Source organism: Felis catus, chromosome D1 (genome assembly GCF_018350175.1).
Source record: "Felis catus isolate Fca126 chromosome D1, F.catus_Fca126_mat1.0, whole genome shotgun sequence".
NCBI classification, from domain to species: Eukaryota; Metazoa; Chordata; class Mammalia; order Carnivora; family Felidae; genus Felis; species Felis catus.
Genome location: NC_058377.1, coordinates 55,290,097 through 55,305,809, shown reverse-complemented (window position 1 = coordinate 55,305,809; position 15,713 = coordinate 55,290,097). Strand labels below are relative to the sequence as shown.

Here is a 15,713-nt window from a genome sequence, read left to right as displayed (position 1 = left end):
CTCAGAGGGGGAGCCCCCAGCAGGCCTTCCTGTGTTCTCCCTTTCACCCCCACAACCAGCTGCTCACCAAGGAAAGTTGAGTCTCCCTCTCATGCAGCTCTAGAAATTGCCTTCCCTCCATTTACACACGAGTCTGTCGTTTCAAGTCCTGTGGCCTGCCTTCTCATTTTACTGCTCTAGCCTTGCACTTTTTTTTTTAATGTTTATTTACTTTTGAGAGAGAGACAGAGTGCGAGTGGGGGCGGGGTCACAGAGACTAGGAGACAACAGAATCCGAAGCAGGCTCCAGGCTCTGAGCGGTCAGCACAGAGCCCAACACGGGACTCGAACCCATGGACTGTGAGATCACAACCTGAGCTGCAGTCAGACACTCAACCGACTGAGCCACCCAGGCACCCCTAGGCTTGAACTTTGCTAGTGCCTTCTCCATGTGACAGCCAGATGGGTCTCAGGTCCCTCACCTGCCCAGCACCTTCCTCACTTCTCTGTCACCTCAGAGGGAGCCCAGTGTCTGCTGATGTTCCAGGACCGGTGAGCCTCACCTGTGACCTCTTCCACCCACACTGCCACTCTGGGTCGACCCAGCTCCTTTCCCTGAGCACCTTCCCTGGAGTGTCTCCTAGGGTCCTGGACTGGCACCCCCTTCTCAGAGAGGAGACCTTGGAGGTGTGTGCCTGGTTGGGGTACAAGGGTACCAACCTCACCTTGTGGGACCCTCTCTTGGGTTCGAGCCCTCGCAGTGTCAAAGCCACAGTGTTCTGAAAGATGGAGGCAGAGGCCCGCAGAAGGTCACAGCCTGTGTGTAACAAGGCCAGGCCAGGACGCAGCACGGGGCTCCTTCCCCGCTCTCCACCCCAGGTTGTCCCACCCACTCTGGGTGCCATACCCCTCCAGGGGTCCAGACCTGGCAGAATCGGGGTCACTAGATTCAGCCAGCCCTTCTTCCTAGGGCCATTGCAGTGGCTTTTTATTAAAGCATAACTGCCCTGTGGAACCGCATGAAGTTCAGGCGCACAGCCCAGTGACCACACCCATGCAGCACCACCCAGATCAAGAAGCAGTATTATCAGAGATCCAGAAGTCCCTGCAAGCCCCTTGCAGTCACTGCCCCCAGAGATAGCCCCTATCCTGCCTTGTAGTCACCAGAGATGGGTTATGCCTGCTTTCCAATTTTACATAAATGGGATCGCAGTGTTGCTTCTCTTGCCTAATGTTTTGCTTGTGAGATCCATCCCTAGAATTGTGTGCAGCAATCATTTGTTCATTTTCACTGCTGGATGCTATTCCATTGCAACGCTGTATTTATCCTCTCTTCTGTTGATGGACATTGGGTTTTTTTTTCCCGATTTTCAGCTGTAACAAACACTGCTGTGATAAACATTCTTGTACAGGCCTTCCGGTGAACAGGTGCTTGTGTTTCTCTTCATTGTACACTTACGAGTAGAATTGCCGAGTGACGCCTTTGTTCAGCTTTAATAGATAGGGTCAGATGGTTTTGCAAAGCGGTTGTACCCATTCATACTTCCACCGTCAATGTGGAAGAGCTGTGTGCTTAGGCAGTGTGTGTGTGTGTGTGTGTGTGTGTGTGTCTGTGTGTGTGTGTGTGTGTGTGTGTGTCTGTGTGTCTGTGTGGTGGTTTTCCCTGTAGTCATTCTGGTGGGGGTGTAGCGGTATCTCATCGCAGTTTTAATTTGCATTTCCTTGATGACTAGCGAAGTTGAGGGCTTTTTCTTCTCATTTTATCAGTTGAGGGCTTTTTCTTCTCATTTTATCAGTTGAGGGCTTTTTCTTCTCATTTTATCAGTTGAGGGCTTTTTCTTCTCATTTTATTGGCCATTTGGACATAATCTCTTTCTTCTTTTTCTCTTCAAGTTGTAATTTAAATTTTGGTTAGTTAACGTGTAGTGTAGTATTGTTTTCAGGAGTAGGATTTAGTGATTCATCATTTACGTGTAACACCCAGTGCTCATGCCAACAAGTGCCCTCCTTAGTACCCATCATACATGTAGCCTGTCCCCCACCCAACACCCTTCCAGCAAGCCTCCGTTTGTTCTCTGTTGTAAAGAGTCTCATGGTTTGTCTCCCTCTCTCTTACCCCCCTCTTCCCATCTGCTCATTTGTTTGGTTTCTTAAATTCCACATCTGAGTGAAATCATGTGGTATTTGTCTTTAACTGACTTTATTACTCTTAGCGTAATACACTATAATACACTCTAGCTCCATCCACATCGTTGCAAAAGGCAAGGTTTCACTCCTTTTGGTGGCTGAGTAATATTCCATTGTGTACACATACCACATCTTTTTTATTCATTCGTTAGTCGGTGGACACTTGGGCTCTTTCCATAATTTGGCTATTGTTGATAATGCGGCTATACACATTGAGGTGTACGTACCCTTTCGAATCTGTGTTTTTGTATCCTTTGAGTAAATACCTAGTGGAATTACCGAATCATAGGCTTGTTCTATTTTTAACTTTTTGAGGAACCTCCATGCTGTTTTCCAGAGTGGCTGCACCAGTTTGCGTTCCCACCAATAGAAGAAGAGGCTTTCCCCTTCTCCACATCCTCACCAACATCTGTTGTTTTCTGAGTTGTTAATTTTAGCCATTCTGACAGGTGTGAGGTGATATCTCATTGTAGTTTAGATTCGTATCTTCCTGATGATGAGTGATGTTGAACATCTTTTCACGTGTCTGTTAGCCATCTGGATGTCTTCTTTGGAAAAATATTCATGTCTTCTGCCCATTTCTTAACTGGGTTGTTTGTTTTTTGGGTGTTGAATTTGATAGGTTCTTTATAGATTTTGGTTACTAACTTTTTACCAGGTACGTCTTTTGGAAATACCTTCTCCCGTTCCGTAGTCTGCCTTTTAATTTTGTTGATTGCTTCCTCCCGTATGCTCTTTTTCTTCTGTTTTCTTCAAAAAGCTTTATTGTTTTCCCTTTTGGTTAGATTTGCAATCTACGTGGAACTGTTTTTTTGTGTATAATGGGGGAGTACGAGTCAAGATGAATCTTTTTCCATATGGCTAACTAGTCGACCCAGCACCACTCATCGAAAAGACCATCCTTTTCCCAACGCACCATGATGTCACCTTTGTCATAAACCTGGTGTCCTACTTGTGGCCTTTTTCTGGGCTTTCTATGTTCCCTTGGTCTGTTTGTCTCTCCTGTGCCAATACTACACTGTCTAAATTATTAGAGCTTTATGATAGGTCTTTAGGTCTTTTTTTTTTTTTTTGGAAAATTGTTTTTTACATTTTAATTTATTTTTGAGAGAGAGGGAGAGAGAGAGCACAAGTGGGGGAGGGGAAGAGAGAGAGTGAGACACAGAATCCGAAGCAGGCTCCAGGCTCTGAGCTGTCAGCACAGAGACCGACGTGGGGCTCGAACCCACAAACTGTGAGATCATGACCTGAGCCAAAACCAAGAGCCGGACGCTTAACTGATTGAGCCACCCTGTGCCCCTGTGGTAGGGTTTATTAACTGCTAGTGTGAATCCTCTAGCATGCTCTTCTTCAAATGGCCGTGGCTGTTCTTGGCCCTCTGTGTGCTGGCTTCTTTATCCTACCTCTTAGAGGAGAGGCCTGAGGCCCAGAGAGGTCAGGTGACCTGCCCCCTGCCGCAGGGCTCTGGACCACTGTCTCGCTCCTTCCTCAGCTGCACCCTGCCCTCCAGGGCTCCGTGTACTGCTGAGGCTTCCCCGACACCACTGTGAACTTCACGGTTTTCTTTAAGTCAACTTCCTTTGTCCTTAGTATTTCTTAAAGGAAACTGTCTGCTGTAAATGGAAAGACAGTAATGGGGCGCCTGGGTGGCTCAGTCAGGTAAGTGTCTGACTCTTGGTTTCGGCCCAGGTCATGATCTCAGGGTCGTGAGATTGAGCCCTACATTGGGCTCTGTGCTGGGTGCACAGCCTGCTTGGGATTCTTTCTCTCTCTGCCCCTTCCTTGCTCGTGTGTGTGTGTGTGTGTGTGTGTGTGTGTGTGTGTGCGTGCGCATGCATGCTCTCTCGCTCTCTCAAAATAAATAAACTTAAAAAAAAAGAAAGTCAGTATTACTCTCCATAGGTACAAGGTAACTGGTACTTAAAAATAAAGGAAAAACAGCAGAAAAATCCATTCACTTTTGGCCAGATGCTGGTGTTCTGAGCCTGGCCTGATCCTCCTTCGGCAAGTATAGGTGCGCAGGGGCCACAAGGGATTGACACGCTGGACCAAACCGAATTCTCCTTCAGAGAGAGTCCTTGAGAGAGAACGGGATGGGGAACAGCTTCCTGACTGACGTCTTTACCGCCACGTCAAAGTACCCCCTAAAGTGATCACAATGTTAATCGGGGCCCTGCTTTGAAAAGCCCTGGTGTGATAAGGAGTCTGGAAGCTTGGGATCCAGCTAATGGGTGGCAGATTTGGGACACATTCCTCGATGTTCTCATCTATAAAATGGGACCAGACTCTCTCTCCGGTTCCTCCCTGGCTGTGGTGGCCGTAGCATCGAGGGAGGGCTCACTGGCGTCAGCTTCCTCCCGCAGCTGGCTCAGCGTGACCTCAGATGAGCCCTCACTCCGCCCTGTGCACAGCTGGGCCATGCCCACCACCTCTCGAGGCCCAGGGAACAACAGCAGCCGCCTGGAAGTGGGTACACACCATTCCCAGGGTGAGGTGCCCAGGGCACCTTTCCCTGTCTTTCCCTGAGGCGTTAACAGCTTGTCCAAGGATGTGCAGTGCTAAGTGGTGCAGTCAGGACTCGAGCTCAAGTCTTACCGACCTGCCGGAAAAGTGGTTTCTCTGAGCTCCCTGGTGGGTGCTCTCAGGCCCTCGTTCTGACCCAGGTTAGCACCCTGTGCTCAGTCGGCAGCCCCCACTCTGCCCGGCTGGGTCTGAATCACCTCGCGCTGCCTGCCGCTGAGACTTTGCTCGAGCTGTTCCCTCTGCCTGGAATGGCCTTTCCTAAAGAACAGCCGACTTCCGGGACCAGGCCTCTGTGAACGCTTCCTTGCGTCGCTCTTGCCGGAATCTCTGAGGTGACATATTCCACGTGCCTTGTGTCTTCTGGCCACGCTCGACCAGGAAGCGCTTTGGGGGCGGAAGCCTGAATTGCTCTCGCCCTGCTGGCAGGGCCGTGGACACATTGTAGGCGCGTCCCAGACGTCAGCATCGACATCCCTCAGGAGCACGCGCATCGAAGCATACAAAATGCAGTTCGGTGCGGCAGTGTCTCCTTTGGTCCCCCCAGAGACCCTGGCACGTGAGCGCTTCCTTCCAGATGAGGACCACGCAGACCAGAGACGTGTTGTGGCCTGTCCAGGGTCGCACAGCGTAGGATATCGGGGAACTAGAGCCAGCTCTCCGCCGAGAGCTGGAGAAGCGCTGGCTGCCTGGAGTGTCCGGGTGCAGCTGTGAAGCGCCCTCAACAGCAGGGGTGAGGGTGCTGCAGTGGGAGTCGGAGGGAGGGGGGCCGTGGGAAGGGGCAGGCCCTGCCTTCAGGACCTGAGAGCTGGTGCGGCTCAGATGCGGCAAGCTGACCCTCTCTGGGAGTCCCTGCCACGCTTTGAGCCTGTTTTTCCCATCCACGAAGGGATTCCGACATCCCCCGTGTTGGCTCTCTCTCAATACAGATGTATTGAACCTGCCCCCAGTGCTGGACCCTGAGGTTACAGAGAGGAGCCAGACACGGGCCCTGCCCTGCAGGGGTGTAGGCTGGGCCGGGGAGATGGATAAGTCCTACGCAGATGGGGCATGATGTAACGGGTGCCGTCACAGGCTTTCCCGTCCTGTGGAGGGGGAGAGGAGACGGGCTGGGGGTGGGAGGGAGGCACTTGGGCTGAGCCTTGAAACATGACCGGTTCTCCGGGTATGCACATGTGGAAGGAACGGTGCGTGCACAGGAACTACAGGAACTGCAGGGGGTTCGTAGCACTGAACGTGGCGTGGAGAATGGTAGGGGTGGGGTGAGCGTGGCAGGGGCAGAGGGACGAGGGCTGCTGAAAGCGGCTGGGAAACTCGGACTCTCCTGTCAGTGCGGGTTCACGCACAGTGTGAAGGCATTCAGAAGCGGGGTGTGCCATGCTCCAAACTCAGGCCCAGAGAGAAGAGCCCTGAGAAGAGCCCCCAGATCTGGAAGCCGGCTTTCCTGACTCTTGGTTTCCGCGCGGCCTGTCGGGAGGGGGGGCAGAGCTCATGTTGACTCCATGACCCCGTGGGAGTGTTGACTCAATGGGTGGAGTGGGAGGTACTCTTGGGGCATGCCGAAGGTGTGAGAGGACAGTCGTCATGAGGTACAGGCTGTGCAAAGAAAGGCTGGGGCTGAAGAGCCTGGCCTAAGTAGGCTGGGGCAGCCTTGCTGGCAGGGGTGAGGCTGGAGAGATGAGCCAGGGCTGGACCTCCAGCCAGGCCTGGCCCCCATTCTCCTGGCCTGGGCCCAGCCAGGCTTTCCTGTTTCCGGCCTCCCTGGGAGCAGAGCCTCCTGGGAGCGTTGACCACCATGTGGCCTGGAGGGCCACCAGAATCTTCATTCTCCGGCCCACCTGGCTGTGCCGCCTCAGCCAGCTTGCTCCCTCTCCCTGGGCCCTCTGGGCTCTGAATTTGGAACTGCTAGAGCTGATTTCTGGGATCCTGCTTTCAGCTTCTTTGATCTGATTCTTACAGCGTTAATTGCTTCCTGACCAGGCCCTGCTGGAAGCTGTGATGCTAATGACTCCCCTGAGTGGCTGTGTGTCAGAAGTCCAGGGGCTGGCTCTCCAGGCTCCCCTCTTCTTTCCCTAAGGCCTCCCAGGCTGAAAGTGTTTTGGGCCTTCCTGGAAGAGGCGGGGCCAGAGAGGTTAAGTGGTTGGCCTGAGGTCACACAGCAGCAGAGCAAGCAGGCCCCGTATGGATGTGGGGCAGAAGGTGAAGTGGCCGTGTGTCCTTGGCGGCCAGGGACCGTGAGCCCTCCTTGCTCACCCTGCTGCCCCTCCGAGTTCCACACTCACCGCCCATCTCACCCCCTGCCCTTCCTGCTACTCCCTTCCCCGTCACATCCCTCGTCTTTCCCTTCCCGTGAACCTGGCGCAGCCAGAGTGTGTGGAATCAGCCCTTTTCTCCTGTGCCACGGGGTCACCAGGCCAAGGTGGAGGCACCAAAAGATGTGAGTTCAAGTCCAGGCTCTGCCATGGAATGTGGGCAAGGCCCCTCCCCTGAGTCTCAGTTTCCTTTCCTGAAAAATGGACGCGGCGAACGACTTCCCAGCACTGTTTTCCTATACTGCCTCTTGCCTGCTGGGTTGCACATGGCAGGTGCCCGAGAGACGGAGCTGCTCTCTTGGCAATGAGAGGTGACTTGTGTCCTCCTCTTCTCATCCCCCTCTCTCTGGCCTGCTAAGCTGTCTTCTCAGCAATGGCATCTTCCGGTTCTTAAAGCAATATCGCTCCCATTGTGGAGCTGAGAAAATGGGCACTCAGAGAGGGAGACTTGTTCAAGGCCACACAGCAGGTGAGAGGCGCAGTTGGGACTGGCACCCACGTCAGTCTTGTTTTCAGACTTGTGTTCACCCCAGAAGCCAGCATACCTTGCCTCGGTTTCCCTCAGCTGGGCTGGGAAGTCAGGGCCTGTGCCCCAGTGGGATTGCAGTGTTGCCTGGGCAGGCCCCAGGATGCGTAGACCCGGACGGCGGGGGTGGAGCTCTGCCAGCAGCCCAGATGGAGTCTGAGATACAGGGGCTGTCAGATCCTGGTCCTCTGAGCATGCGTCAGGCCCCTCCCCACCCCGCCCCCTCCTGAAGGGCTTCCCTGGCCCTGTCGCTCCGGTCAGTGGCCCTCCAGTTTGGTTACCTGTGGCTACAAGCTTGAGGGGGGTTGCAGGGAGGATGCTGACGTGTACAGCCTCCTTCTGTGTCGAGCTCGGTGCAGGGGCCGCATGCACAGGAGGAGCAAATCAAGTGGACCCTGCTCTCTGGGGGCTTCCGGTCTAATGGGTGCTTACGGTCCTGCTTCCTGGGACCAGAATCCTGGGGAGGTGTGGAGGGAGGCGAAGGGTTTAGTCTGGGATTGATGGCTGTGGGCAACCCCGGGACCTCATAGGGGTGGCCCGGTTGGGGGCCTAGAAGAGGGGCCCAGGCTGAACACAGGGAGATGGGGGTCATCAGGCAGAGATGGTGAGCAGAACACGGCTTGGTGCAGCCCCCCAGAGCCCCCAGGGGAAGAGGGAGGCCAGAGGTGGGGGAAGGGCCAGAAGCAGTGCCGTCGCCCCTGGGGACCCAGATGAGACTGTTCAGGAGTGAGCCTTTGTGAGGTCTGGGAGGTCATCAGCGAGAGTCTGGCTTGGGAGGATGGGAGGTTAGGAGTGAGGGATGGGGGGCCTCAGGGGAGGTTAGGTCAGTAGGATTGAGGAGGAGGAGATGTTTATTCCAGAAGGCAGTGCTTGCTAGAGGGTGGGGCTGACAGAGAATGTAAACGATGGATGGATGGCTGGAGGGGGGCGCCCTCCACGGGGGACAGAAATGTGCCTTTGCCACGCGGGGAGGGTCCAGGGGAGAGAAGCTTGGAGGCGGTGCTGCTGCTTTCCTGCGTGTGCGGCACCAGCCAGGGAGCTGCTGAGTCGGCCATGAGCCTGACTCGGCCCTGGCAGGTCTAGGAAAGGCTGGTGACAAAGGAAGGAGCAGGTGGGTGTGGCCAGGCAGCCCCAGCATCGCTGTGCTTGTGCCCTTGGCCTGCCTGTGGGCTGGCGCCCCCTCTAAGCATCAGAAATGAGAGGATTCAGGATGTGGAGTCAGGTCAGTTGGTTCCTGTCCCTGTTGTGCAAGTAGCAGCTGTGTCTGTCCCCGCTTCTGAGCCTCTCGGCTCCTGGCCTGTCATCTGGGGATGAGGGGGCCGCTTCACAGGGCCACAGGGAGGGCACACGAGGGTCACCTGACTCTGTGTGCCTGGGGTCCTCCAGTCCTCGGTAAGTGATGATCTCCTCACCTTCCTGTCCTCCCAGGTGCCCCCGGAGCCACCCACGTCCCCACCTAAGCTCTCTGCTGCCTTGTCTCGGCCTCCCCTGCTGGGGTAGCCGCCACCATGTTCTCGTGTGTGAAGCCCTACGAGGACCAGAACTACTCCGCCCTGAAGCGGGCCTGTCTGCGCAGGAAGGTGCTCTTCGAGGACCCCAACTTCCCAGCCACCGACGACTCCCTGTACTACAAGGGCACCCCGGGGCCCACTGTCAGGTGGAAGCGGCCCAAGGTCAGTGTCTGGTCACAACCGGAACTGAGGCGAGCAGCCTGCGGGGGACAGGGCGGTGGCTGGTCATCCTGAGGTCCCCCCCGGGGTGGCTGAGAAAGCGGAGGACCCTCCTGCTGCGGGGTTTCACCTGGATAGGGAGCACGAGCATGGGCCCTGACCCTGTGGCCATCACTGCCTGGCCGGGATTTCGCCCCCTCTCTGGGCCTCAACTTCCTCACAGGGCAAATGGGGCCCTCCGCCCTGCCACCCTTCTCCCAGGGTGGTGTTGGGCCAAAAATGAGGTGAATGTGGATGTGACCTATTTTTAGTAAAATGTAGAGTGACGGTGAAGTGTAAGGAGTTTGCTGATTATTTTCATGATGGTTTTGGAACAGTCATTTGCTGCAAATGAAAGTATTTATTATGGTAAATAGTTAATAGTAGTGAAAAACAATAGCACCTGGGGCGCCTGGGTGGCTCAGTCGGTTAAGCGCAGACTTCGGCTCAGGTCATGATCTCGCGTTCCGTGCGGTCCGTGAGTTCGAGCCCCGCGTCGGGCTCTGTGCTGACAGCTCAGAGCCTGGATCCTGTTTCGGATTCTGTGTCTCCCTGTCTCTGACCCTCCCCCGTTCATGCTCTGTCTCTCTCTGTCTCAAAAATAAATAAATGTTAAAAAAAAAAAATTAAAAAAACAAAAACAAAAACAATAGCACCTTACAGGGCTGTTGGGAGCATTAGAAGAGATAGCACATGAACAAGTCTGGCCCCGCACCTGGCACCCAGTCCAGGCAGCTGGCACCATCACTGTTGAGAGCGGTGAATTCCGCGGCATCTGTCTGGCTGTCCACCCCCGCCCCAGCCTTGGTCGCCGAGGCTAGACCGTGTTGAGCAGAAGTGTTTGGCCTCATGACATGATTTCATCCACTTTCCACCCCGATTCCTACGTGTGAGAGTGGGCACCCCTGGGACCTGGGTGACTGGGAGGCTGCTGGTGTTGAGTTGGTCACACGGGAGGGACGTTTGTGCAGGGGACTGTGCTGTGCCCTGCTGCCCACGAATCCGAAGAGGCATCTCACTGTTGAAGGGTGAGGCAGCACAGTGCAGAAAGGGTGGGAGACTTGAAACCCTCAGGCTTATTTGGGACGTGGCAGGAACGTAGGGGACGAGGAAGCCTGGGTCCTAGGGTCAGTGGGGCTGGTGCGCTGTGGGGCCGTGGGAGCCCTGGAAGGCGAGGCTTTCTGTGGGGTGTGACAGGGTCAGATTTGCATTTTACAAATTTCCCTCCAGCCTCCTAGACATCTTGGGAAAATGGAATTTAGTTTTCACGCCCCTTTCCTAGGCTATGATCTCAAGTCCCTTCCACTTCAAAAAATCCTGTGTATTTTCTTGGACTGGGGTACCTGAGAGGTGGAGAAACTGAGGCCAGAAGGGGGAGGCAATGCCCTGATTGCCCAGGGAGTCGGTAACAGAGCCAGGCTGGGACCCAGGAGTCCTGCCTCGCCTGGCCCTCCACCCTGACACCAGACCTTTCACTTCGGCCCTGTGAGCTGCCTTGATTCTTCAGAACTCCCAGAAGCCTCCTGGCCACAAGATTCTTGCCTCTCAGAACCCCTACCCCCACGCCTTCCTCTCCCTCCTTTGTCTGGTGGGTGGGGAAGGAGACCAGCCTCAAAGGGCCTTTGTGAGGCCTTGGGTGTGTGTGTGTGTGTGTGTGTGTGTTGGAGGGGGAGACACTTGAGCTCTCTGCCTTCCTCACTCCACCCCTTTGCTGCCCTTGTCCTGCCCTCTGGCCAGCACCCAGACATTTTAGATCTGCGCCTCTGAAGGAGGCTGGCGAGGCATGGCTGGGGAAAGCTGGGCTTGCTGTGCTAGGGAAGGAAATGCCAACATGGCTGGGCTCGGCCTCCCCCTGCTGTGTGATCCTGGTGGAGTCACCTGCCCTCTCTGGGCCCCTTTCCCGGCCAGTTTGGGAGTCCTACCATGCTGCCCCCTTCTTCACTGCCTTCCCCACTGGGCTTGGTGTCCGGTCCTTTCTAGACACTGAAAGAGGAGGAGCAGAGCTGCCCCTGCCGTGGTGGTTGGTGTCGGCTGGGAGATGCCCGAGTGCAGCTCGGAGGTGGCTGTGGGGGATCAGTTCTGGGTTTGGGAGGCGGTTCAAGGCCAGGCACGGCCGAGTGGTGTTGGATGAGGAGGCCAGACTGTGTGGATCGGGGTGTGCAGGATGGTGGGTGTGTGAGCGGTGCCTGCTGGGTGGTGCAGGCTCGAATAGCAGGCGGGCCCTCACCACACCATCAGGATGGGCGGTCGGTGGAGTAGAAAGTCAGTCCCGGCTTGCCTCAGGCGGGTGGGGCGAGACTAGCCCAGTGGGGTGACCATGAACTCCCAGCTGCTTGGTTCTTGGCCAGTGAGATGGAACTTTGTCCTGAGGCGGCCGTGTTTCCATGGAGTCCTACTTCCTGGGGCCTGTGACCTGACTGTTTACAAATAGAGCAAAGAGCCCTTTCTGGGCAGCCCCTGGGAAGGCCTTCTTTCTCCCATGTCACCTTCAGCCCCTCTCGTTTAGGTTGGTCAGTATCATGGCCTCTCTGTTCTTTTTTTTTTTTTTTTTTTTTTTCAACGTTTATTTATTTTTGGGACAGAGAGAGACAGAGCATGAACGGGGGAGGGGCAGAGAGAGAGGGAGACACAGAATCGGAAACAGGCTCCAGGCTCTGAGCCATCAGCCCAGAGCCCGACGCAGGGCTCGAACCCACGGACCGCGAGATCGTGACCTGGCTGAAGTCGGATGCTTAACCGACTGCGCCACCCAGGCGCCCCAATGGCCTCTCTGTTCTTGACGATCTCCTCAGTCAGCCTCCCTCCCTGCTGGCCTGCTTTCTCCCAAAATGGAACGAGGAGGCTGGTTTTTCATTCAGATGGACTTGGCCCTCCCTCCCGGCAGGGCCGTGGGAGGTATGACCTTGGCCTTAGTTGCCTCATCTGTAAATGGGGAGAATAACTTGCTGATCATGGTTGCTGGAGGTTGAAAGGACTTGAGGTATCTGTGGTGTCAACACAAGGGGGACACATGACAAACCGGCTCCCTCTCTCACCCACCTGCTCCTTGCCAACCCCGGGTTGAGGACCCAGAGCTCGCCCTGCCTGGAAAGACCCCTGTCTTGTGGGTGGGGCCAGGCCTTGTCCGCCTCATTACCCACCCAGGGCACCTGTCTTATGGCTCACCCCTCTGGGTTCATTGTTTCTTTGTTCCTTCCAGTTTGGCAAGGCCTGCTGGCCTCCCACAGTCCTGGCCAGGGAGATAAGAGAGGAACACTGTCAGCGAGGCCTGTGACTCAGGGGGAATCCCGAGAGTGTGGAGGTATGAAGGGCTGCCTCCTCTCTCAGGCGCAGGGCCTTAGTAGGGGCCCCTTTTCATCTCTGTGGGGACAGAGCACCTGCTGCCCCATCCAGCCTCTCCCCATCTCTGGAGATAAGTTTGCATGGAGGTCCTTTGGTGGAACCAAAGGGACCAAAGGGAACCAAAGAGAACAAGTAGGGGTTCCACAAACAGATGTGTTTTAGAACCTCCCTGAATTCTCCCAAGGTGGCCTAGTGGTCCCCAGCCCCGAGCCCTGGGCTCATGTTCATCACGCAAGCACTTGGTGAAGACCCCACTCCTTGGCTGTGCTGGATGGTAGGCCCCTGTGCCATGGAACAGGTAGATTCACCAGGGCCAGCCGTCTGGGCCTCTGCACCACCCCTCCAGAAAAATTCCCTTCTGTGCGTGTGCTTGGGTGGCCTTGCAGGAGGGGACTGCTGTGGGAAGAGAGGTGAAGCAGGGGATGGGGGATGGAGAGGCAGGTCTGTTGCAGAGGGGGTGGGGCACAGGCTAGTGCTCCTGAGCACCTGCCCTCTTCTCCTGTGTCCCAGGCAGACAGAGGGACTGCTTCCTTCCCTGGCCTTTCCCCGGCTGTGTGGTCGATTCCTATCTCGATCTCAGATCCCTAGAGGGAGGTGACAGATGAGCAGGGTGGAAGGGGAGGCAGAATGTGCCCTGGGTCCGCTGTCTTGCTGCATTCCTGTTTGTGCACCGGGCCTGCAAACCTGAGGTTCATATTGTGCCCCAGAGGGAGATGGTTCTGGGCTCTGAACTGTGTCCGGTGGAGCCGGTCTGACTGGCTGAAGGCTGAGAGGCAAGAGAGGTGACTGCAGGCGTAGAAGCTGTAGAAAGCGTAGAAGGCCATGCCCCAGAGAGAAATATGTGGAGGAGAGGAGCTGTCACCTCCTAGCCCTGGGGGACGGCTTGGCCTGGGGCTCACAGCAGTTGCCTGACCGGTCCAGTCCTGTGTGCCACTTTGCCCTCTCTCGCCGGGATCCTGCCTACAGCCCCAGCAGAACCTGCCGAGCCCTGCTCCCGGCCCTGGTCGTGGGGTGGGCGGAGTCGGGCCTGGGCCCTGCCCTGGAGCTCGCAGGCCGGTGGGGTGGCCCAAAGGCAAACCTCAGTGTGGACCGTGTGGACGGGAGACAGGTGGCCGGGAGCCCAGACGAGCATGGTGTCAGAAGGCGTGCGTCTCAGCGCTGTGGCTGGATCCCATCTTGGGGTGAATTTGGAGTCGAGCCTCCCTAGCCACCAACCCTCTCCATGTCTGCTGTGTTGGCGTAACCGCCTCCCGGCAGCCTGGGTTCCTGCTGTCATAGCTGTGGGCACATGACGGGGTCAAGCTCTTCCTCCTCAAGGGCCCTCCCCCTGGCCCGGAATTTCCCTGACTAGTTCTGTGCTCTGTGCCTACTCGATAGCCCAAGAAAGGTGGAAGGCTAGACATAGGTCTTGAGATCCTGGCCCTGGTGACCTTGAGTGTCACTGCCTGCTGGGCCTCAGCATCCTCCTCTGAGAACGGATGGGCCGTTCTGTCTCTGTCCAGGGCCTTGGCGGGAAGATCTGAAGGGGAGGGGTACTAGGAGGTCATCTCTGCAGACCCTGGTGATGCCAAGTGGTGGCTGTCTCTTCTCCCGTGCTGCGGATGTGGCTGGGATCTGCGGATATGAGGCGCCCCTCCACTCCCACCCTGCCTGCCGTTCTAGGGAGGCAGATGCTAAGTCATGGCTCCGTCTGGCTCCAGTCTAGCTGGGTGTGGGCCAGAGCCTAGGAAGTAAGATAAGGAGGGCAGCGGGGAGGGAGGCAAGGCTTCTTGCTGCCCTTGCTTCCTGATAGCACAGCCTTGCCGTGTTTCCGTGACCTGGGGCAATATTACTCAGACCTGTGGCATCCCACAGTCTGTACTATGGGGAAGCCATAATTGTGGCTTGGCTCTGGGTCACCCTGGAGTCCTATCTGGAGCTGTTCACACCCTCGGGGGAGTTTTGGCCTTTAATCTGGCCCTCCAAAACCCAGGTTTTCCCAGGCAGAGGTGACAACCGGAGTCCCAGATGCCTTAGTGAGGACCGATAGCCCTTTGCCCCGTTTTCCCTGCCGAGTGCCCGGCTTCCATAATCCATGGAGTCCTTACACAGCCCTGCAGGAATAATCATCTGCTTCCTTTGCACAGGTGAGGAAATGGAGGCTGAGAGAGGTTGAGCCACCGGCCCAAAGTTGCACAGCCAGTAAATGGGAAACAGGAATTTGACTTCCATCTTCCTGACTCTGCTGACTTCTACTGGCTGCGTGCGGTAGGACCTCAGTAGCTGGGTTGTGATTGAACCAGCTGATAGGGAGGCAGACCCAGCTGTGTGTCTGGGGCGTGTTGTTCCACCTCTCTGGGCCTCAGTTTCCTCATCTGTACAATGGGCACAGTACCCACCTCTCAGGATCATGGTGAGGATTGATCGTAGTGCCAGCAGGATGCCTGGCACATGGTAGGTATGTCTCAGTGTTTACCACCTCCCACTGCCTCCCAGCTCCGTGGAGTATAGATGCTTCGGGACACAGGCGGGCACACGCATGCCCCAAGCAGAGACCCGGACTGGGAAGGGGAAGGAAACTGCTGTCATGCCCAGCCCCTGCCCCCGCTGACCCGTTGGGCCCACACTGGACACACGAAAGGCATTCCAGAAGCTCTGTGGATGTCTGCTCAACGGCTCTGCTCAGTATTCCTTGCTGTGTGCCCTTGACAAATCACTGCCCTTCTCTGAACCTTCATTGCTTATCCATAGAATAGGGTAACAACCCCACACTCTTGGGGTGGGTTGAGGATCCAGCGAGATAGCCTGAGGATGTGCCCGCGTGAGGCCTGGCATGGTCAGCTCCCTGCTCCTCCCTGCCTTTGCCACTCGTTCATCACCTGTGGGGTGTTTGTCTCCCCCCTGGGGCCCCACCCTCTTTGTGAGGGGGGCCCTGGGGGTGGGCTGGTGTGGGTGCTGCAGGGCTGCTGATGCTGGAGGATGAGGAGCATGATGGGAACCGACCCCTGGCTGGTTGGGGAAGACCATGGAGGGCAGGAGAAAGGGGGTGCCCAGGGTCCAGTCCCCCAAAGACCTTCCATAGCATCTGATCAATTTGAACCTCTGGGAGAAGGGCAGAGTTCTTCAGTCGGGCGATGGGAGAAGGGCATTCCAGGCCGC

At 56.2% G+C, this 15,713-nt stretch overlaps 1 protein-coding gene and 1 non-coding gene across 6 annotated transcripts in view; one reads left to right on the top strand and one right to left on the bottom strand.

Moving 5' to 3' along the window:
- Positions 1 to 15,713, top strand: part of CAPN5 (calpain 5) — a 53,219-nt gene that overhangs the window by 8,332 nt on the left and 29,174 nt on the right. For 3 of the 5 annotated variants that reach the window (XM_023239405.2, XM_023239406.2, XM_045038701.1), the window contains exon 2: positions 8,953 to 9,197. In XM_023239405.2, the coding sequence (XP_023095173.1) occupies positions 9,033 to 9,197 (165 nt within the window). In that variant the 5' untranslated portion in view covers positions 8,953 to 9,032. Of the gene's footprint in view, positions 1 to 8,604; positions 8,747 to 8,952; positions 9,198 to 15,713 lie in introns of those variants that run through there. The other 2 variants (XM_045038702.1, XM_003992706.6) reach the window with 2 other exon arrangements.
- Positions 310 to 394, bottom strand: TRNAC-GCA. The gene has a single exon. It is a non-coding gene; the product is annotated as a tRNA-Cys (tRNA).